The 23956-nt window shown below is 45.4% G+C and overlaps 1 protein-coding gene across 1 annotated transcript in view; it reads right to left on the minus strand.

The window, feature by feature from the left end:
* Positions 1-23956, minus strand: part of LRIG1 (leucine rich repeats and immunoglobulin like domains 1) — a 92387-nt gene that overhangs the window by 30289 nt on the left and 38142 nt on the right. Inside the window, 4 exon segments of the mRNA XM_066195632.1 lie at positions 822-965; positions 3188-3331; positions 4293-4430; positions 22121-22195. Coding sequence (XP_066051729.1) covers positions 822-965; positions 3188-3331; positions 4293-4430; positions 22121-22195 — 501 coding nt within the window.

Genomic DNA, 23956 nt, shown 5'->3' on the forward strand with positions numbered 1-23956 from the left:
AGAAAAATCAGAAGGAATTGACAGATAAGCAGCACTGGTCAAATGCTGAAAAGATTTCCAAAAAGAACTGGGATTTTAGCCATTCCTACACACTTTCCTACATATCCATGTGGACACATGCAAGTGTAGGCATTTCTTGTCAAACAAAGATAGAAATTCAAGGACAACACAAAGGAAATGCCCAGAAGGAGATGTGACTGCAGAGAGAAGCTTCACTGCAAGTAAACTGGGCTTAAAGCATCCCATTCAAGTTTGTATTTGCAGAGTCTCAGCTGTGTGACAGCAGCACCCAGAAACATGCTGCCTTCATCACCTGAGACCTTGCAAACACACCTGGAAGCCAAATGTGTTGGAAGCTTCAGGTATTTCCCTGCAATGACTAAACAATTTATTCTCTGGTATGGAAAGAAAACACCAAGAATGGCCAGCTTGGTTTCTAGCTATCCCATGAGGTGGAATAATACTGTCTGCAACACAGAGTTTCCATCTATCAGTCAAAACAAACTTGCAGAAGCCAGATATTTAAAGACCAATTGAGATAAATGCTGAATGTTCAAATTGTCAAACTTTCAAAGGAATAGTGTCACAGCTTAAAAAACAGTGCTGTTTTTCCTGAACACTTGGTTGAAGCAGTGAGCTTTTGTAAACTGTGGGTCAGCTAAACAGAAGCTGCTGCAGCAGCTCTGGGAATGCAGGACAAAGAAAGAAGAACAAGAAGTGGCACAGGTGCCCACAGGTCTCTGCTAAAATACAGAGAAGGATGAGACAGCAGCTGAAGTTGAGGCTGTTTGAGGAAAAAAGAGCTCATTTCTCCAACTTACAGAACTTGCATTTTGGCTAGACCCCAGAAGGCTCCATCAGTCAGTTTGCTGATGTTGTTGCGCTGGAGTTTCAGGACTTCCAAGCTGTCCAGCCCCTGGAACGTCAGCCCTTCAATCAGGCGGATGCGATTGCGGTTCAGCTCCCTAAAATCACCAAGGCCAAACAAGTTTATTAAACCCCAGCCCTTTCTCACGAAGTCATCTGTGCAGCACACAATGGGGACAGCAATGCCAACAGCTCCTCTGTCAGTGGTTCCCAGGAGACAGCAGAAGAGCACCGGAAACTTTCAATCCCAGAGTTATCCAGGGAAGGCAGCTGGGTGCGATCTCCTGAACAAACTCACCCCGGGACAGGCTTTCACTACAGAGAAATAACAGAGTGCAGCAATTCCTCTTCATCCCTCCTCTCTCTGCATTTCTTTTAAACCATTGATCCTTCTCATTGATTTTCACACTCCATCCTCCCCTCAAGCGCAGACACCATTTGAACCAATACAGTCAAACGTCAGCGTTATTTCCCTTACAATGCATTGTTTTTATAGGACTTGTAATTGCCCAGTAAAAATGTGCTCTGAAACGTGCAGGTGCCCCAAAAGCGTGGGCCCAAGAGGTAAGTTTATGGCCAAGTCTGAAAGGAAAGCTTTCAGTTCCCCTGACAAATGTCACATTTCTTTTTCTACTATCAGAAACTAATAAGGAGTGAAAGAAGTTTTTTCCAGTAACAATGTAGTCTTAGTATTTGTGTACACAAAGCTTTCCAGGCTGGTTCATATTACATTTCTTTTTTGTTTCCCTGGGTGGGGAAGGACCCCTAAATTTTGGCAATATCTTTTTTCTGAATAGCAATATGAACACCATCATAGCACACTGTACCAACCTATACCAGTCTTATGGATTCCTTGACCCACCCAGACATACCAGGAGAAAATCCAGTTCTGTAAAGTCCGTGGTAAACTTCAACACAATGCACTAAAAGCTGCAGCTAGAGCTTATACAACTGATACTTTTCCACACATACAAAGATTAAGCTAAGAATAGTTCCCTATTCAGTGTTTGTGTTGAGGAAAATGGTGAGGGTTACAACATCTGAACTTGTTTTGGAAAAGATGAAGAAGCCATAGAGACTTTAAGCTTACTTTTCAACTGCCTAAAAAAACAACGTTGAACTTGCACTCAAGTTGAGTATAATTAAAGTCAAGTAAGCAATAAAGATTTTGCGGGCCTAAAGTCCCTTGTTGTGCTGCACTTCCTGGGCTATTAGTGAAACAGGCTTTGCCAGAAAAAGAACTGTACACAAATTCTACAACACACCAATCTGGATAACTTGCAATTCATTCATGTTTATCTGTAGAGTTAAACAACCAGCTCTGAGGCCGTCATTAAGAGCACCAATTACTCCATCTCTCAGTGCAAACCGTGTTCCTAAACAGAGTGAGTTGTTTTCATTATGGCTCGGCACATGATGCAGTCAAACACAGTGAATTAGAAGCCTTCACTCAATGGACAGTAACTTCCGACTGAGAGAAAACAGACTTTTCAGATGCATATGCTGATGTGTCTCCCTATCCCATCCCAAACTGGCTATAAATCCTGCATGCGTACAAACACAAATGCACACCCTGGCTTGAGGATTTGTCTCTCAGTCAAGAGACTGACACTTAGGGGTGCAAGTTCCAACAGCATTTGTGGACTTTATGTTAACAAACAGAGGTGAACCTTCTGCCTATCAACTTTGATGGAAAGACTGCATGGAGTCTTAGGCAGGGCCCATTTCTCCAACCATTAGTGCTACTTTTTTACACATAAAGCATGTTTATAGCTGCAGATGTCTGCCTGTCCCTGTGCAGGCAGAACAACAACTGTCTGTGTGTGTTAACTCATCTGAGCTGCAACTTTCTACCCAAGTTATCACCTCACAGTTTAACAGCCTTCCTTCACTGTTTTTTTTATTGCCACATAAAAGATACCTGTGTGGCCTTGAAACACTAACATGGCAGCTGAGTTCTGTCACTCTCAATAGAAAGGTCTTGCAAACCCCTCCTGCACCACAGACATCATCATCTTGCAAGGGAATGGATTTGTCTAACTCTGTCAAGTGCAGAAGATGCTGGTGTCTGCTGAAGCATTCCTCCCATCTCCCTCCCCACCCGATCCAAACAATGGCCTGAAAAGCCAAGAGTTAAAAGACAAAAAGGACCCTCTCCCAGTGTGTCTTCCTAGGAGCTGGCAGAGGACTCCTGCACAGTGAATTCTACATTTCACAGACAGTAGGTGAGGAAGGGTGACATTTGGTGTGCATACCGCCAGGGTCATTTTATCTCCAGAAAGTGTGGCTGAGCTTAATTAAAGTGGGCATTTGTACTCACAGTTGTATTAGCCTGGGCAGCCTGAAGGCCTTGACAGGAAGCTGAGTGATCCTGTTTTTGCTCAGACGAAGTGTTAGCAGGGTCCGTGACAGGCTATCAAAAGCACCAGGCTCCAGGGTGCTGATTCTGTTGCTCCCCAGGTAGCTGCAATAAATCACAGCAGAAAAATGAACGGTTCTGCCAGAAATCACTTTTTATCAGCATGTAGTTGGGTCTCCAGACAAGCTGGTGAAAGTACAGAGATGGCTTCAAACCAGCTGAATTTCTGACTGCACCAAGGGCACAGGGCCTGTGATGAATGTGGAGAATTGCTGGGCACTTCCAAAGAGCTCCCTGACATCCTCCTACTTGAACAAGGCAATCAGGAGTGGAAGCCAGAAACCGGAGACTATTCCAGTGCAGGATGATGCTGTTCATTCCCCATTTCTCCCTCAGTATCTGTCCCAGAGGTCTTTCTTATTTGGATCCTAGTCTTAGCCACAGGGGGCTGTTTCTACAGGACAACAGGCAAACATCAGTCACACCACTCTCTCATACCTTCCTGCAACCAGGAACACAAACTTTGGTGTAAAATTTAATGCAGGCAGACTAAAATTTAATGCCTGCACCTCTTCAAAGGTACCTAAAATACAGATAATTTCATGTTTCTCTGAATAGGCAAATATCCTGTTGGGAGGGTTACTCTCTGCTTGACCCCATTTTCTTCAAATAAACAGAGACATTTCTGTTCTCAATATTCAGAAAGCCACTTTAATGATGAAGTAGTTGTTCTCTCTCCACTCTTCTAGATGCTCGTGGGTTTGCAGTTGTAAAGACACCCACACATGAAGGATGTAGGATACCTGAACGACACCTTTTCTCTGCAACACAATTAATAATAATCTGCATTATTTATAGCTACATCAGAATCGAAACAGCACTCAAAAAATAACCTGACAACAGTGACAACGTGCTGCCTTCTAACTCATTTACACCTAAAATCCCAACAAATAATCCCATACTCCTTATGTTCACTACTTTTTTTCTTTTTTTTTTCTGAAGGTTTGAGGCCCTTTTCTCCGCTGTGGTAACTCAACAAAAGCAGTTCCCAACAAGAAAAACTCACAGCTCCTTTATGTGCAGTCCCTGTGGAAAGCAGCCGTTTCGGATTTCCGTGATGTCATTGAAGCTCAGGTCCAACGTTTCCAGGGTAACGTAGGGCTGCAGTTGACTGCCTTCAATGCTGCGGATCCTGTTGTGATGCCTGAAACAGTCGGGAGGAGGAAGAGAGACTGTTTAGTTCTCTTAGAAAAACAGAAAGAATATCCCAGGCTGCAGCAGGCCCCCAGGCTGGCCCTGAGTTTGTACGCTCAGAGTTATGGTGACTTTTCAACAGCTGCCTGAGGAGAAACCGATTCCAGAGAGACATTCCCTAATCCCCTCGCTGCTCCTCTGGCTAGAGACCAGCTCACAGGTATCTGCAGGCTTCCAGACGCTTCTTTCCTTCTACACAACTATTGACTCCACTCATCAGTTTCATTAATCTGGGCTCTCTTACAAGCCTGCACTTCCAAACTGGATTTGTTACGTGTAGTCCTACTACAGGGCTGGTTTTGAATCCCAAAGGCAAAGAGTGGAGATCAGTGGCTTAACCAACCTGCCAAGAATGTGACTTTCAGAGAAGGAAACAAATAAGTAAATACAAACTCAACAAAAGTTACATAACGTTCTTATTTCCTAAGGATTCTTCTGAAAATTCCCAGCTTTGCACTGTGTTACAGTGATGTGTAATACATACAGAAATAAGAAGGCTTGCAAATGTTCCAGCAGGCATTTCCTTATCTTTTGCTACTTTTGTCCCACTGTGGGATTGGGACAACTCTGCAGTGCCAGTGCCTGCCCAAGCACCAGCTGCAGGATCAGACCCTGCACTCATCACCTGTGTTTGCTGCCTTGCCAGGGCAGCCTGAGGGATTCAATCTGAGGTTTTTCTTTAGTGAAAGTCCTACCAACTGCCCTCAGGGTTTCCACAGCCCCCAAACAGTTAAATACCTTTAGACCTCATCTGTACTCAACAAGGGCTAAAAAATCAGCCCCCCCAACAACTTCTTTCCTCTGACTGCTTTCTGGCCTGAGTCAGTAGAGAACAGTAATCAATTTAAAAAATACATTGTGCATTAGTCACAAGAGGCAGAGCACATGCCTGATGTGAATTTAGACCAGTCACTGATATTACTGGCAAGGCTCTGAGTGAGGCACTCCAAACAGAGACGCTCACCAGACGCTTGGGAACTTGCTGAATAATAAGAGATAGAAAAGAGAGTTCAGACAAGTCCTGTGCCTCAATCCATCCAGATACCTACTGGGTGAGCAGAGGAGGGGAGAGCAGCCAGTGAAAGCACTCCTGAATGCAAGTCCCAGCTCCCCTGACAAAGCATCAGCTCTTTGAAACAAAAAACTGAAGGATGTCTGACACAGCTTTTTGGGCACTGAAGCTTACAGCTGTTTAGGAGCCCATCTTCTCCAGCTTCACCCCAACTTAAAGGCTCTCCCAGGGGTTCAGACAAGCCCCTTTTGAAGAAAACCTCCTCCCTTTTGACAGAAAATGCCAGCAGCACATGGCAAGGGACCTGCTCCCCACATCGTGATCTGCTCCTTTACCCTCCCTGTTATTAAAACCAGATTGTTTCACCACAGCATTTGCTGGTGTCCACAACAGGAAGAGTGCAAAATCTGCAACCCCAGAACAAGTTGCTTTTGGGAGACTCACCCTTTAAACAGCCAGCACATAGCCCTTGCTTAACACTGGGGAAACAGGCACAGAAACACTACTTTGACTGAAGAGTTTAGATGACAATTAATTCAGTGCAGGCTCAGAAAACATTAAGGACAAATTTTACAGCACTATAGCAGCGTGCTGCTAATACAATGCAACAAGGTGTCAAGAAAAATCAAAGGAAAGTCATCATTTATGTCTCCAAACTGGTAATTCCGTGGGTTACCTGCACACAGGTCTCCACAACCACAACTGTTTCAAAGGCCATGGCTGCTATCCAAAGGACCAATATTCATTTACAGCTGGGAATAAAGTCTGAATTTTCACATCCGTGCACCTAGTAGGTCAGAGGTACACTGAATTGATAGCATAGTGAGACTAAAATACAGGAAAAAATCACTATACCCAGAATTTTGTGACCTCTGTTAACTAAACACATGGACAAGGGGAATTTCTTTCCCCCTACAACTAGTTTTGTGGGGGTTTTTTTGTTTGTTTGTTGCGATTAACTCAATTAGTAGAATCACAAGGTTCAGAAATTTTCATCTTCTTTTTCCTCCTCTAAAAAAGAGTGCCCATGAACTGTGTGACCAAGCCTGATTCAGGAAAGTACCTCAACACAGACATAAGTGAAAGCAAACCACGAGCACAGTTTCTGGAGCTCTCCTGAAGCAGAGGCTGCAAGTTCAGCTCTGATCTCATCTAAGCTGTGATGGCTGAGATGAATCTGGCTGTAAATTAACAGGAAATGAAGGCTTGTACAAACGAACGTGGAGAATCCATAAATCACCTGACAATCCCTACGCAGGGCAGTGAAGTCTGCAAGGGACTGAGAGCACAGAGTGAATTTGGACATGAAATGCTCTTCAGAAGCCAATGTTTTTTCGGGTTTTTTTGGAGAATTAATATTTTTGTGCTTCGGTTGCTCAACATATATCCACTCTGCCTGCCTGCCAGATCTCCCAACCCATCCCAGAAGACAGACTCGAAGAAGGGAAGAAAAGGACAGGAAAGAACCATTTTGTTTGAGCCGTGTTCACAGTTTCCAGGTGACTTCTGTCTGTTCGCCTCTCGCTTTTCATGTGCTGTAGCTGGCAGATGAGATGGATACATTATTTTATACAGGCAGAAAAACTGGCTCATTTCTCTCCCTCTCCCAGTCTCCTTCAAACATGGGCTGACTCCAAATGTAACTCTCAGCTCCAAACACCATCGCGGGCCAGTCCCAGCTGGGGAATGTCAGACAGTTCGCTGCAAAGGACTGCACCCTCTCAAAGCACTGCACTTCAAACAAAGCCTGGGACTTTTCCTACACACAGCATGTGATATGAAGGCAACAAAGCCCAAACCTTTTACTAGCTTGATTACAATTTATTTTTCATTCTTTTGCTAAGAGCCCAAATGTGATTTAACCCTTACTGTTACTTGGATCCTCACAGCTCTCCTGCCTTTGTTCCCCTGTTCATCGAAAGGCAGTTTTACAGAAAAAAAAAAAAAAAAACCAAACAAAACCAAAAAACCAGCGATGTTACAAATCTGCCTCTCCCCTTTATCACTGATGGGAAAAGGGCTGGATTTTTCCCTACCACTTCACACTGGGTTGGCTTCAAATGATCAGATTTTAGTAGCAGTTGCCGAAACCAGGCGTTAAAGCACAAATAATCGGTGCTTGCACAACCAACACCTCCAGGCATCCTTTCCTCTCCCCACTCCTTAGGTATCGCAGCCTGGAAACAGCTTTCCCTGCCTCACTTCAGCCAGTGTTACCTCAAGAGTATACAGTGACAGGGCTTCAATGTGAGATTGTGCAATTAGAGCTTGGAGCGGGAGCCAAGTCTCTTGGTTTCTATTCCCAGCCCTGGCACCGACTCCTCTGCCTTGGGCAAGTTCCTTAACCCCTCTCTACCTCTGGCTTTCCAACGTGCATGGAGAAGGACTATCCAGCTAGGATGATGCAGCCTTTGCTGAGGACTAAAAATCCAGAGTGAAAGCAGCTCAAGTGAGAAAGAAATCACAGGAACTAAGGAGCCCATCCAAGTCCATTTAGGTTTGTTTATGAATATGGGAGGACCTGGCTAAAACAACTGAACTTCCAAGTTCATACCCAACGTCATTCCCAGAGACACTTCATCTGTGGTGAACGCAGACCTGGAACACCTCTGTGCCAAGCTAAGGTAACTCCGAGTCAGCAGTGGTCACTTTTACACTCTCCGCACACATGGCACTTGTTCAGGAACTTCTTCACCCTCGGGTCAGCACCAGCTGCAGCCACAGGGAGAGGAGAGCTGGATCCACCCTCCAGCCCTTCAGTTTAACCTGCCTGAATCCTGAGAGGCAGCACAGCCTCTCAGCCCTTGCACTTTGCACCGCCCTTGGACAGACCCCTTGGGCTTCCAGGAGATTTGGATTAACCTCAGCCGGCTCTTTGCTGAACCGAGCCCGAGAGGACCCCATGAGGAAACAAACGCGCGCTCTCTGCTCCTCCGGGCTGAGGAAAACAAGCAGAACGTTCCAGCGAAGCCAAAGCGTGTTTGGGTTTGCTCTGAATCGGGAGGGAGCTGAAGGGGGTGGCAGGAAAATAACAGGTGGCGCAAAGTCAAAGGCTTGCAGCATTTCCAGGAATCTCAGCTTGTATTTTAGAGGTAAAGTTACACTTTAATCCCGGTGCGTTTCCTCATTCGAAGCGTCTTTGTGAATATTTATTTGATAAACAGGCTGTGAAACATTTTCCACCAGACCTAATAGGGGAAGAATTCACCTTCCTCTTTGCAGCAAGCAAGGAGAACGCCACTCGGTTTAATTTAAACCTTAGCTCCAAACTCCTCGTGTGAAATGGATGCAAAGAGCAGCACAAACACGTTCCTTTGTTGTTTGAGCCGCATTCACTCCCCCCAGCAGCTGCCCACTCCAAAGCTGACAGCGGAAAATCAAAGCAAGCAGACCCTCAGACAGGAATGCACATGGGGCTCTGCTTGGGCTGATTTAAATACAATCAGCGCAAAACCCCCTGCTTCAGACAAAGCTTGAATTAAGGCGGCCGTAGCTGCTGCGAGTCTGCAGCGTAAATGTTCAGTGTGAAGCGAGGCTAAAGGCAGGGAGAAGTCACATGCATGGCCTTCATGTAGTGTCAGCTTACAGATCTGGCCAGGCTCACCAGAGAAAAAGGGAAGCTGTAATACAGCAAACCTATTAAAGCAGCACCTGTTATAGGCATCAAAAATAAAATCGAGCTTCTAAAGAGGGGCTCTGCACCTCGGGCAGGGCTCTATTAATATGCCAGCACATTTTCAAAATTAGCGTACGAGGGAGATCACAGGACTAGAAAGAGAGAGACTTAAAAAGTTCAGGGTTTGGTTAGTGTTTCCATCCTGACAAAGTACCGACGAAAGAAAATGCTGGAGCCAGAAAGAGTTATGGGGTTTGCTACTGAAGGACAGGCAAGGTTTGGTGTCAGAGACTGGCCGTGCAAAGGGAGGGAGATCAAAGGCAGCGTAACCGGAGATGGATCACATACACTGTGACTAACACATGCCTGGAAGTACCTGCCCTCCTCCTCCTCAGCTCTGAGGAGATGGAGATCCAGTACTGTTCCTTCTAGAAACACTGAGGATCAAAGACATGGGTTCCTAAGCTTCCACCTTACATGATTTGCTATTTGATTTTAGCCTGTCACTCGCTACACAAACACAAAAAATAATAAATAAAATCATGGTTTCAGAGTAGGGTGCAATGTACCCGAGTAATTTTCCTAACAAGGCAAGAAGAGTAACTGATAATCTGGAAGATGAATTTGTGTTTACAACAGCAGCAACATAAATGTTTCTGCTTTTCCTGATCACCTTCCTGCATTCAATAACCAAACATCTCCTAAGCGATTTTTTATTAACATATGGGAAGAAGGTCATTGGGATCTGCACATCAGCTTTGTCTCAAAGTTCAAACAATTTATCAGTGTAGAACACTCCTTACTTGGTTTTAATATTTTATTCTCAAATCTTACTTCCCAAGACTTACTTCAGAAAACTTTTTCTTCTCTACTGTAATTTGTGAAATGTCTGCCTTGGAGTAGAGTGAAGCCATCTCTGCAGCTGAAGATGAAGTAAACATGCAGGTGACATGCTGGAAGTCTGTGTCACGCCATCCTCTAGCTCTTCACATGGGACCTTCCCAGAAAAACCGAACTGCCTGATCTGCATGAGCCCTCACACTTCCCAAGTGCTCTGGAAAGCCCCACCAGTTGTCTGACACTTTGCCCTGTCATATCAGCCTTTCCAGAATAAGGCACAAGATTGTGTACTGTCACAAGAATGTGTATTTTTACCCAACACAAAAACTGTACTTGCTTATGGGAACTGCCCCACTGTCCTTTCAGAGAAAGGCTGCATGGGTTGCTGTTTGGACAGGAAGCAAGGATGCATGGAAGCAGCCCCCACTTTTCTCAGATGCTCTGAATCACTCCTTCCCTGAGGAATCCTGGCGGATTCCCAGGCTGTCACAGATACAGCTCTGTTTGTTCAGGTGCTGGCTGCACACACAACAAGAGCAGAGCAGTGGCAGGCCAGGCAGCCACTGCATTTTAGGGTCAGCCACACAAAACAAACCAACCCAAAAAAAAACCAAAAAACACCACCCTCAAATCAGCCCAGAAAAAAAAAAAAAATAAAAACTACAAAATCCCAAACCACTGAAAAAAGCCACTTGCGTAATTTTTTATGGATATCTGAACTTTCCCTTAAAGGTTTATATGCTCTACCTAAGACCATCACTAAGGATCTTCCCTCTCCCTGGCACTCCTTCAGAAAAAGGTTTAAGATGCAGCAAACAAATTCCATGACCATTTTACACTGTTTTTCACTTAAAATCACATATAGGAATGATGCAGGAACAAGCTGATGGAGCTATTCTATTCTGCTAACTACAGCAGGAATTTGAAGACAATTTCTTCATCTGCTGTACATCAGCTTCAAAACAGACATATTCCAGAGGGCTTTTATTTATCAGGTCATGTTCTCACCCTGTTTTGTGGTTTAGGATGGAGAATCATGAAGCAAACTACCCCCAGCTACACACAGCTGGGACAAGACAGGAGGTTTAAAAAACAACCTGGGTTTTGGGTTGGTTTTTTTTTTTTTTTTTTTAAGATAGAGGGGATGGAAAAAAAATACAACCTTTCACAGTGAAGCGACTGTGTCTCTGTTCCAGGTCATGGATGTTTGGAAGCAGAAATCAGTCTGGGAGATGAGATTTGCTAATTCACCCCTTTGGGCCTGGGAGCAGCTGCCACCTGCAGAGGGCTGTGCTATGAACTCTGTTCCCACAAGCAAACTCTTACTCACCCACTGCAGTCAAGAGGACTATTCATGTGAGTCCAGTGTGACCCAGGGGCTACGTTTTCACTGTCTATTAAAGGCTACTCTGTGGCCACTCACGGGACCAAGCTCATCTGCCTCCCACATTGATGCACTGCAACCACTGACCCCGGTGCACTCCCAGTGGCCCCAGAGCATCCTTGTGCCCGGGGTACCCAACCATGGGCAGATGTCCTCCTGCTGCCAGGCACACTCTCACAGCTCTTTCATAAGGCAGCCACATGGACCAAACATTCTCTTTAGAGTCTTTCACAGCAGCTGGACACAAGCAAAGGCCTGGATCTGATAACAATCATTAATAGGTTTTGTTGGGTTAAGTATGAACTGCATGAAGGGAAAGCCTTTTTTCTATTGTACCCAAAATCACCACATGCCCAGCGAGATACATATTCTCTTCGAACATTTCTGCACTAGCACTGTTTATGTAAACTTTCTGACTTCTTGCATGACCTTATGCTGTGTGCTAGATCCACTGAGGTAAGTCATGCCATTTTTCATAGCTCTCTCCCTCACTTTGATCTGCACTTCCTTTCACTGGACTTTGACTTGCCACCATATGATTTTGGATTTTTTTTGCAACATACAACTTCCTAAGCCTTCAGCATTTCATTTCATTAAGGACAAAATGTGTGGGACGGGCAGGATTAGAAGTTAGTAATCTTTAAAACAGAGGCTGTCTTATCTCTTCAGCAGATTACACAACCTGCCATGACATCAAAGCAAATTAAGATTCCTGAAGACAAGACAATCTCTGTTATGGGCACAGTCCCCCCATCAGCAACTGGGTGGTTCTAAGAGGACCAGCTCTCTTCTGGTTACACGAGGTGTTTCATCAAGATTGTGCTCTGCAGCAGCTTTTAAAATGATGTATTCACAAAGGGCACAGATCCATTAAACAGGCAGTGCAAAGCATCTCTCATTGTCTGGCACAGCTTCTCTCTAACAAGCCTCCCTGAACTTTTATGAACTCAGTACCAGAGCACAACCTCATGGCCCCAAACCATCTCCATGATTATCTGCAGAGCCCTGAGTGCATCCCTCAAGGGAGGATGCACCTGCAAGGGTTGGGGCCAGGTATCTTCAGCAGGGGCTGCCCAACCTGTGATGCAGTTTGGCCAAAGGCACAGGGGAGGGACAGGATCTCCAAGCCACTGAACACCATCACTGCTGGTTTTGAAAGGGGCACTTTGCAAGCCCTCAGAGCTGTACTAGCCTTTCACCCCCTTCTCCAGCTCTCTGTCCAAGCTACTGCTCCTGTCACTTCTCACATTCCCTGACCTCCATCTGGAGCAAGCACTGAGAAGGCTGCAAAGGACAGGAGAGGCTCTTCTGAGGGCTGAACTCTGCAAGGAGAATTGTCCTATGGGAACAGAAGGAAGAGAGTCATATAAGGTAAATGGCAGTTTTCATACAAGAATGCAGGAAACCACAGGGCTCTGCACAGCTGTCTGAATGGGGTCATGGCACTCAGCAGAGCCTCTTTGAAGGAAGGGCTGCATCAGTATTTGAAAGGGGTCATTCAGTTGCTGGCAGATGACAGTCAGGTCAGTGTTTCCATGCTCTACATCTCATATCTTTGGTCTGCTACTCTCTTGCTCTGCCACTGGCTTTTCCTTCTGTGCTTCTCCCTCAAGGGCTTTCTTCTGCCGCTGATACATGCCAGCCAAAATCAATTTTCTATCACAAATTAAATGCGTAAGCAACTCCTTGAAGGCAGGAAAGAGGCCAGCTTCACCCCACCAGTTTGCTGCTCTGATGAGTTCCTGCTCTCCACAGCCCCACACTTGCACAGTGCCCGTGTCAGGGCTGCTGCCAAGGCTCCCCACCTTATCACCGGCCTCAAAGATGGGTCAGGTTTGTGATAAGGAAGAACGGACATCTAAAAATCAGATCCAGCCCAGACATCAACTGAACTAGCACAGGGCAGGGGCTGGAGCAGAGACAGCAGCTTCCCTTCATTTCACTGCGTGCGAGTTTTGTGCTTCTAATCATCAAGGATGGCATTTCCATTTGAAAGCCAAGAAGGTCCAAAAGCACAGGGCATGAAAGCACTGTTATCCTTAAATCCTGATACTGATTTTAGTTTCTCTTTGTGTAATACATGATCAAAGTAAATAAGATCCATTGCAGCCTAGACAGCGCATGTGTTTTGTGGGTGGTTTTGTTTTGCTTTTGTCTCTCCATGGGAGTGAGGAGGGGAAAATAACACAAACAGAGAAGCAATTCAAGTGCAAACCAAATGCAATGGCTCTGCCCATAATGCTGCAATTTTAATCCAAATCATAAATGCAAGCAGACTTCTCAATAGCATACACTGTCTGTGTCTCTAAGCCACAGTGTGACACAGGGGCTCTTCCCACCTTTGACAGAACACAATGAAAACAGGTGGGTTTAACTACACTGATGATCAGGGAGGTAAAGAAAGGACAACACACTTGAATTCATCTTCCAGACTATCGAACCCTCGTCTCATGAACTTGCAGCAGAAGCTGCTAAAAGACCTGCCTCTTGAAAAAGGCGGCATTTGAAGAAACACATTTTTGACTGGCCAGTCAAACTCCTGTTAACACTTGAGAGATGTAGATAGGCTGGCGTTCAGTCTGCTCCAACATGACACACACTTGTGCTCTGTTGAAAGGGCTTATCTGTCTTGTCAGCAAGGTCACAGGAACAGGGATTGCCTCTGGGCAGACTTCACTGAGCTCTGCTCACACTGCTCAGCCTGCAAGAAGGAATAGCTCCAGCGTGGAAAAGCAGTTAGCAAAGAAAAGAGCGGCTCTTCACAAGACCAGGCACCCTGTTACTAATAAAGCTCATCAAGTAGGAAGGCTGGCTTTGGGAAACCCCAGAATAACGTGTCAAAACATCCAGGGAAGGGGAAATTTGGGTTTTAGAGTAGAACTGCCTCTGTGCTAAGCCAGACTGGCTGTTCAAGCTTCCCTGGTAAAGATCTTGTAAAGTCAAGTGTAAGCATTCACCACCACTCAGCCAGTAAGTTTTTCAAGCTTCTTTAGTAGGACCATTTACTTCTTCAGTTCCTTTTATTTTGAAAAAGATGACTACTCTCTCAAGAAAACAACCTTGAGGGCAAAAATATCTTGGTAAAATCACCAAAAGGTGTTCCTTTTCCAGGGCCCTGAGGGTTTACAGGAAGTCCAATCCCTTGGTTGGACTGCTCGTGCTAATCACCACCCTGTTAAAGGTGCACCCCTTGCACAGTGTGTGATCTGCAGGAGATGGACTGGACAGGAAATTATATTTAAGCCTAAAATCCACGAGCCATTTTATAGATTCTTTCTTTTGTCATCAACTCTTAATTCTACCTCTCCCCAACTGACTTTTATCTGCTCAGATCTGACCACTAACACAGTCGCCTTTCCACTCCGACAGCCCTGCACTCCTGTTTCATTTTCCAGCTACCTTTGCTATTTTCCCTGATGTGCAACTGAACATTAAATGGTTTGACAGGAAGAACATGTACTCACCCAACCACTTATTCCCAATCAATATTCACGTGGAATTCCTGTTAACAAGCAGGAGTTATGCACACAAACATAAGGGAGGGTGGCCTCTCAAGTGATCACTCCATCTGAAGGTGTGACAGATCACTTTCTCATCTATCTTAACCAGCAATCACATTTTCCACGCTGCACACCCCCAGCAGGGCTGCTTTTGCAAGATAATCACTTTTGACATGATCTCTATTGTTCACTTCTGCAATTAATTGGGGAATTTGACATGGGTTAAAAATAAGAGAAAATCCAGCACATGGCTGGCCTTTATTCAGTCAGAAATGAGCTTTCTATGGACTTTTTTGCTAATCTCTTACAACCTGCACATAGAAGGATCACATTCAAGTGAACACTGTCTTCACCTACACTATTCCTAATGGTGCCAGTGTTTTATGCCACCCAACTTAAACCCCACAATTCTACCCCCACCCCTGCTCTTACTCCTCTCTGGGCATCTATTTCATACTCTGAGCAAGCACCAAGATATAACCAGGATAACTGAGACCTAACTGGTCCATCTCAGTAGGGAACTGAGAACACATACTGAGAGCTTCCTGATATTGTGCAATTTTGTTTAAAAACTGAATTGGCCAAGCTTTCAGAGAGGAAAGTGGAGAGAGAATTTTACCCTGAAATAACTTGCTTTTACTGTAGCTTCAACTTCACTTTTACTCACCTCTGAGCAAACTTAATTGCCACCGCCAGCAGTTTTTAGGCAGGAAACTCCAATATGCTAAAAAAACTTTCAGCTCAGCAAGTTATTTATATTTGAAATCTGCTTGGTCTGTGAAGACTAACAAAGGAATTGCTTTTGTAGACGTGTGCTTTATTTGCCATACGCCATTAAATGAGATAGTCAATCTACCACAGATATTAATAGTAGTGACTTTGGGCTATTCTAAGGCTCAAATATGAAGCTATTTTTCATATTGACCTTAACAAAAGATCATGGCTGCAAATGACCCTAACAACTGATCTAGGTTTGATCTGCAGAGGGACAGAATTTGGAAATCACTTCGTGCATTGTACATAAAGTATGTACCTGCCCTTGGAGATGTTTTATATCCAGGAGTTCCATCGCCCTGAGGTAAATCCTCTCCAGCTCAGAGTAAGCAGATCCACCCATAGGGGAATCTACTTTGGGATGTAATGAATATGTGGGTCATGCACAAAAAACATCCTCTTCCAGTGTTCCAACTCCTAAGCTTGTGCCCTGTCCTTCCTCCAGACACAAACTAACAACCCAGCATGGCCTGCAAAGCAGCACATAGATGCCAGAGCAGAGCTGGCCTAGCTCAAAGCAATTCTCTACTCACAGAAGAAGCTGCCACGGCTGCACAAAATGCTTATCCTTGTTATTAAACACATAATAGAGCAGCCTCCAGGGCTAACTGGTATTTCATGAGCTGCCACCAACTTTCGCTATCTTTATCCTCTGGCCAATTTTTACACTCTGTTCTATGTGCCCAGATTACTTTCTGATGCTCTTTTGTTGAGTCTGATAACTGTGTGCTTTATTGCTGTTGCTTTTCTAGAAGAAATGATTACTCATTTCCCTGGAATAGCCTCGGATCCTTTGCCATTTCCATGTGCTCATGTTGTATCTAAAAGCTCAAAGAGGACATGCAAATGATTAGAACAGTTCCAACAGCCCAAAAGAGAAGTCAAAACAGCATCTCTTCTGCTGCTTGGGAGCACATGATTAATGAGAGTTTCCTCCACTGGGAAAGGCTCCTGCAGTCATTGGCCTCAAAAACTTGCAGACTATACACGCCAGAGCCTGAATATGAACTCTGAGCAAAACAAACCTGAGAGGTGAGTTTCAGAGTATCTTATGCCTGTACACTGCTGCACACAGAACAGCCTGACTGTCAGCATTCTTTTAATTTTCCCTTTCCATATTAATGTGTTTCACCTTCAAACCCAGAAGCTCAGCAGTATAGCCTGTAGCGTAGAAGAAAGCAACTCCCTCCATCTCCAAGGGGAATTGCCTAGGCAAACACAGGAGACCTGGTCCCTGCAGACATTACACCTCATGGATGATGCAAGCAGGGGCTGGGGGTCAATCTGCTCCCGCTTATGTATCCACACATGCCTACACCACTTCTCCTTAGCTCCCAGAGAAAGTTTTCCTCGGGCCAGCCAGCAATTGGGAAGAGTGGAAGGCAGCGTGGTTTTCTGAGCTGCCCAAGGCACGTCCTGCACACAGGCAGAGCCTGCTGACTTCAACCAGACCCCGCGCACGGCTGCGTCTGAGTCATCTGGAGTTTGTGCTTATGAGCACAAAACCTCTTGCTGCGACCCAGATGGAATTAACAGAGTAGTCTCCTTATTTCTAATTGTTAGATCATCCCTTTTTAACTCCAGCAAAGATGACTTGCAGATTAAACCCCTTGGGGGTCAAGGCAGTTGTTCTGTTTGTACAGCAATTAGCACAGCAGGATCCCTGGCCACAAATGGCCTCCAAGGCTACGTCTGTGCTGTCGTGTTAGCTCAAAGCTCATTCTTCCTGCAAGCCAAGCTCCCCAGCTCTCAACACCGCCTACACAGAGGTTTTTACTCTGGCCTAGCCAGGAACACTAAGTGAGCTCACACCTCGTGTAGGGACCAGCTCAGGCTTGAGCTGTGCTCTACAAACAGCACAGATGGCAGCAGCTTTGGGCTCTTCCCTCTAACAGGGGTCACCCTGAGAGGCTGCCATGGACACAGCTGCAGTTCTGAGGCTCAACCAAGTCTGCACCATCTTATCTTGAAGAGCAAAGATGAAGGGAAGTCACAGACCTCAATCCCACCACCCCAGCTCCCAGGAAACCCTGCAAAAAGGAAGATGTATTTGTAAGATCCCACTCAGAGCAGCAGAGCACAGACTGCTTGCATTGTTTCAGCTCACAAGGCAAGACACCTTTGTCCTGGGTGAAAGCAAAACAGCAGCTTAAAGAATCTAATAGACCACATGAGTTTTCAGAAAGAGTCTATCTGACAACACAAGTGAAGCCGTGCAAACAGCACTAAAATAACAGCTGCTTTCCCAAGCCCTCACAGTGAAAGAATGAGGCAACAGCGCAATAGTGTGGTTCTGATTCTGTCCCATTATGGACCTCCAAGACCAGTCAACTTTAATCTAGCACAAAGGCCTAATGAGAGTCAAAGAAAATCAAAGTTAGACAAGAAACAAGGGTCACAGTCTTAACAGTGTGGCTAATTTAACCAAAATTATGATGAAATCCCCAGCCCTTAAGAGGAAAAGCTCTGCAAGAAACCATGCAGGTCAAATGGAAGGGGCTGGCTGAAGTCTTTGACCTGTCTTACTCAACATCCAGCTGGAATAGCACAAAGTACCCTCCTTTTCATGAGGATCACGGTACTCCAACCAGCACCTGAGCTCATCAGCCCTTCTCTCCAAGCAGCTCTAGTATGTTCCCTGCCATTCCCAGTTTCCAATTCTCCGTGTATTTAGTTATCAAATTTTACAAGATATATTTTGCCTGGGGCACAGTAGATCACTTACCCTTCTCCTATTAGCTCTCTGTTTAATTACAGTTTAATGTGAATTGATCTTTACATTAACGAGTCTGTAAAGAAGATTGATTTTCTTCAAGAGACTTTTCTGCTCAGTTTGGCAGCAGAGTAGTCCTATTGATTTCACTTTCCCAAGTAAATACACTGCAGTGTCACTGCATCTTCTTGTGAATCAGCTAATCCTATTTCACACCCTTTTGCTCTAAAAATCCCTATTCCGAGTTCCTCAGTTGTCTGTGCTTATGCAGAGCAAGATGATGGGGCCAAAGCATCTCAAACAGCTCTGCCTGTTGCTAACACAGAGCTGAATGCTGTGGGTCACTGTCCCCTTTGTTCCTAAATGGCTGGAGGCTTAAAAGACTTACAGTGAAAGAAATGAAAGTTATTTTTAAGTGTTTAATCTGTTAACTTCCTTAATTCCCAGCCAGCTAAGGATGTGGCAGAGTGTGCTCTGTTTACCAGGCTGGCTCCTGAGGTCTGGTTAGCACTGGGCCCTCCAGCTGCCCCAGCAGCCCGTGTCAGAGGATGCTGACTGAATCAGGCTTGGAGCCAGGGCAGAGACTAGGATCCACCTCCATCATCCTGTCCAAATGCCCCAAACCCCTGCAGGATGCAGTTACCCACATGCAGGTAGATCAGCAGCAGTGAAGACAGGCCCCAGAGCAAGGGCTGAGCTTGTGCCTGCTCAGGGGTTTGTAGGAAACCCACAATAACAGAGCAGCGCAGGGCTGATTGCAGCCCCTTTAACCTGGCAAGCCTCAGAGTTCTTCCATGCAAGTTAGTGAGGAAGTGGGATATAAACAGACTAAGTTCTGCAAATAAATGGTTTCTTCCATCTTCCCTTTCCCCACCAGATCAGGTAACAGGGTCTTCTCAAGAGCCTTCAGAGTTAACATACTGGAGCTGCACTGGGATGGGAAATCCTCAGCCAAGGGCATGTCAGTGAAAACATCCTGCCATCAACTCCCAGAAGTCCAAGTCTAGGAACTGTAACTAAATTACAAATGCTGTGGGAATTTCAGGCAAGGTTCTCCTCTCAGCTATTCCAATGTAATTTCGGAATGAATCCAGATTCAGTCTCTCCCCCTCCCAGCTGAATTTCCTGGCTTTTGTTTGCACTACCAGATGTTTGCATTTAATGTCTGTCTTTATTTGGTAACCCGTACATAGATTATTTTCCCCTTCTGTTCTATTAAAAGCCTTATCAAGTCCCTTATGTTTGCTCTTGCTGAAATGAACGACTTTGGCAACATTTTCAACGTGCAAGGCAAACAAACTGATTCTTCGAGGAATAACTAAACTGAACCAAACTTCATGGCAGTATATTAGGACAAAGCATTTTTGATACATCTGTTATGTCTGCATCCATCTGCAGCCTGGGACATCCAAAGGCTTGCAGAGAGCTTTGAGAATTCTCTCCTTCACAGATTCTCACATGCTTACATAGATACTTAACTGGCCTGTGGTCCTCACACATGTGGGGTCAGGCAAGTTTTGGGTGATGGAGATAGGTATGGAAAGCCCAAAAGCAGGGAATGCAGAGCAAAGCTCATATAAAAAACAAAACAACCCAAAAAACCCCGAAAAACCCCCCAAAACAAACCAACCAACCAAAAACTTTATGGGAAATTAGAGTTTGGCAGTATTCTTTCCCCCAGCTCCAAAAGAAGAAGAAGCGTGTTAACCTGTTTAGGAAGAGTGAGAGATGAAGTAACTCCTCCAGAAGGGCTGTTCTGAGTGACAAATATACAACCCTTGCTTTTATAATACATTAACAGTCCTTTGGAAACACTTAACCACATGCAATATACAAAATCTGCTTCAGAGGTTTGTGAGGTAAACACACTTCACACATTTCTAAACACTGAAAAAAAAAAAAAGGAAATGTATTTATTTTTCTTTAGTATTAAGAATACACTGTAACACTATACACTTAAACATAAACCAGTTTCTCAGTACACAAGTCTTCATTATGAGTCCTCACCCCGGGTTTGGTTTGGCCGCCTCCCCAATTATTACTTCACAGATTGGAAGGCCAGAAGAAACCAGTATGACAATATAATCTGGTTCCTTACATCACACAAGGCTAAATAACTTTACCTACCAATTTGCCTATCAAGCCCGTTTATTTAGGGTTGATATAAAGGACCATCTTTTAGGAAGCCAACCAACTGATTAAAGACTCCCAAAGATGGAGAAAACTTCACTTCCTCAGCAAATCATTCCAACGTGAGTCAGCAACATCGATTGAAGCAGGTACTTTAAAGCGTCTTTCAGGTTATTTTTATCTCTGATAAAAATTAAAAGGAAATGCAAGGGGGAAAAGAAGTGGCATTCTCTAACAAAAGCTAAACAAAGAGACCCTTCTTGCAGAAGCATGACAGCAGCATTACAAATCCTGCTATCAGAGTTATTTATGTGCAGCAGCTGAGGAGAGCAATTCAGATTTCTGGAAAGTGATACTAAGCAGGTTTGTTCAGAATACCATCCTTTTATCATTTGGCTTTGTAGCTTCTCCTTCCTTCTGCACCACTCTGAAATTTCAGAGGAGCTGTAAATCTACTGCCGTCCACCAGTCATTATTCCTGCTTTCCAAACTGCTTATTTCATTTCAGGAATAAAAAACCCCAAAGCTCCAGCAATTTGGTTCTTTGCCAACGGCTAAATTAATAGCAAAAATAACAACAGGGGCTTGTGGAACTCAGAGCATTTATAGACTTCATGAGAAAGAGAAGCCGATCTGGGGGGCCTAAAATTCAATCCCTGGATGGCAAATTCTAGGCAAGCTTTCCATCCATAAATCAGATTTCTGGAGGTCTTTTTCAAACCTTGGTGCACAGCACAAATGTGGCAGCACAGTCAGTCAGCAGATCAAGGCTGACTCAGAGAAGTCAGAGCCTTTAGAGCAAGAGAGACCAATCAGCTGGTGGTGTGGTCACAGGCATTTTCCACCACAAGAAGTACCAAATCCATGGAAAACACAGATACCTGCCTGCAGGTGTACTGCAGGGCCATGCTCCACTTGAACTGCTCCAGCACTTTGCTGGAGTCCCTATTAGCTATAAACACTTCCCAGGAACCTGGGAGGTATCATGCATACCTCAGCAAAATTCCTTCTCAGTGCACGTTACAAGCAGACACATGCAAAAATGATTTTAGAAATCCACACTCTTTAGGTGCTAAATAGGTGGATATTTTAATATTTTACACCCTTCAGATGCACCATCGACCCAAGATCCTTGGTGGCTGGTACACAAGGGCTCTCAGCTGTCTAATGTGGCCATCTAAACTACCAAAGTTAGGAACTTCAAACCTTTTTCTTTACAATCACTGCTCCCTCAAAAGAAAGTGTTAAAATGAAGTTGAAAGAGACCATAAAAACGGGTCTGGAATGAGTTCCCTTAAAGATTAAGATATGAATAGTCTCTGGCTTCACGAGGAAAGAAGAAATGATCAGAACAGGGCCAGGGGAAAAAAGAACAATAAAGAAAAGGTAAAATTTAATAGCACAAGTATGACCTAATGGTTAAGACAGATGAGAAAAAAGAAGTTTTATTCAACCTGTGGAATTCACTGACGTAAGTTACCACTGACCATAAGCACAACACACAACCTCACACAAATCACACTGCTCCAGATGATGTTTCTTAATTAAGGTGCCAGCAAGCCAAAAAAACCCACAATCAGCAGGAGTGAGTGTGACACCCATGAAACTGCGAGAGGCAGCTAAACCCACCCCAGAGAGAGCCCAGAGCCGAAGGAGGTGGCCGTGACTTACAGGTGCAGGGAGAGGACGCTGGAAGCAGCAGATCCCAGGGAGGGAATGGCCGTCAGCTCGTTGTTGTCCAGTCGCCTGCAACAAACACAAATCGAGGGGTGAAGCCAAGCAGTGCCCAAGGAGAAGGGGAGGACTGACACTGGGGCAGAAGCCTCCATCTCAAGGGGTTTGTCTGGACCTCTGATGCCCACACCTTACTCTTTTAATACATGGGAGCCCCCATCACTGGTTCCACCTGTCCTTACAAGAGCAAGGCGTTTTCCCCCCCCCAACACCCACCCCCTAAAGAGCCAGGCTGCAAAGAGTTGTGCCACAGCCCTCCACTAGCCTGTGTTCACAGAGCCAAGCCTGAGAGAGGAGACTTTTGCACCTTCAGGACAGGAATTTTGCATTGCCTCAGGACGGGAATTTAACCCCTTCCCCAGGCAGCAGCCCCTGCTCACCCCCCTCCACACCAGGGCCTGGGGCCACAACCGAGTGCCATCCTCTCCACACCAGGACCAGCTCTGGAAGTCCCACAGGGATTTCCCCACCAAGGCAGCAGCGCTGGGCACAGTAATGTCACCAGGCACAGGGTGCCCTGCTCCAGGCAGCTGGGGGGCACAGAGAGCCCCCGGGTTAAGGGAACCGCAGGCCACCCGCTCCTGCAACCACCAAACGGCCCCTGCAAGGGCCCAATGCCTGAAGTGTTTTCCTGACTGAAAACAGATCCTGGCCATGGGACTGGCTCTTCCTTGCTTTAAAGAGCCCTTGTTTGTACAGTGAATTAGTCAATTAATTACTGTAACAGTCGCTCGTCTGGCTGCTTGAAAATCACCTAATTTCTCAGCCTTCTTGCCCGCTCCCCCCTCGGGCTGCTCGCTGCAGAGATCACAGCCAGGGCTGGCCAGGCTGCCCAGGACCCCAAAGCACCCCTGATCCCACTGCTCCTGCTCCAGGCAGAGCCTCCCTTCGTCACTGCAGGCCTTCCAAGTGCTTCCCTTCTGCAGGGAATCCTGAAAAGATCACAACCTGGGTGCAAAGGACAACATCCCAGAGCTGCACAGCTGAGGTGTGCTAAGCCACACGAATGAGTTGGGGTGATCCTAAATTATGTTGGGCTTTTGGGGGTTTTCCCCCCTCTTCTTTCCTTTAACACTATTTTTGGCAGGTGGGAGAGGGCAGTGGCACATTCATCCCAGAACTTCCCTTCTGGCTCCTCTGAGAGGAGGCAAGATATTTGATTTCACGAGGAGTTCCAAGCACTGCTGGGATAAAAGCTTTCCTCTGCCTCTGACATTATACCCATGCCTTAAAATGTAAGGGAAAAAAGCCAGATGCATTGCAATTCAGCAAGGAGCTCCACTCTGCAACTAAAAGCTCACTGTTGCTCATATTACAACATGGTCTAGAGCTTCCAAAGGTACAGAGCAAGCTGGAAAAAGCTTTAAATTCTTATTTGAGCAGGTTTCCATTAACAACTGAGCATCTTCTTAAGAACAAGGAGTCTGGGTCAGCGCTGGTTGAGCAGCTCTGACACCAACCGGCATCTAACAACTGGTAAAACCATCCTCTGACATAAGTGTGATATTCATATATCAGCCTCCTGCCATGTCAGGAATCAGTCAGAAGTGGTTCTCCCACCTCATTTTCTCTCTTGGCTCACAGGCACCATTTGCTGACACAGAGGAGACAGCCAAGCTCTGTATTTGCCTGGGATTTCCCACTCATCCTCCCTTTTTTGCCTATGTGAAGGAATTGAAAAAGAAAAAAGAGGGGAACAATCCCTCAAAGCAGAACAGCCAGGCTCAACAACTTTAAACTTTCAGTCTCCTTCCCCAGCCCTCACCTCTGACG

The sequence above is a fragment of the Chamaea fasciata genome, unplaced genomic scaffold, assembly GCF_029207755.1.
Source record: "Chamaea fasciata isolate MVZ Bird 193981 ecotype frontalis unplaced genomic scaffold, bChaFas1.0.hap1 SCAF_13, whole genome shotgun sequence".
Lineage (NCBI taxonomy): Eukaryota > Metazoa > Chordata > Aves > Passeriformes > Sylviidae > Chamaea > Chamaea fasciata.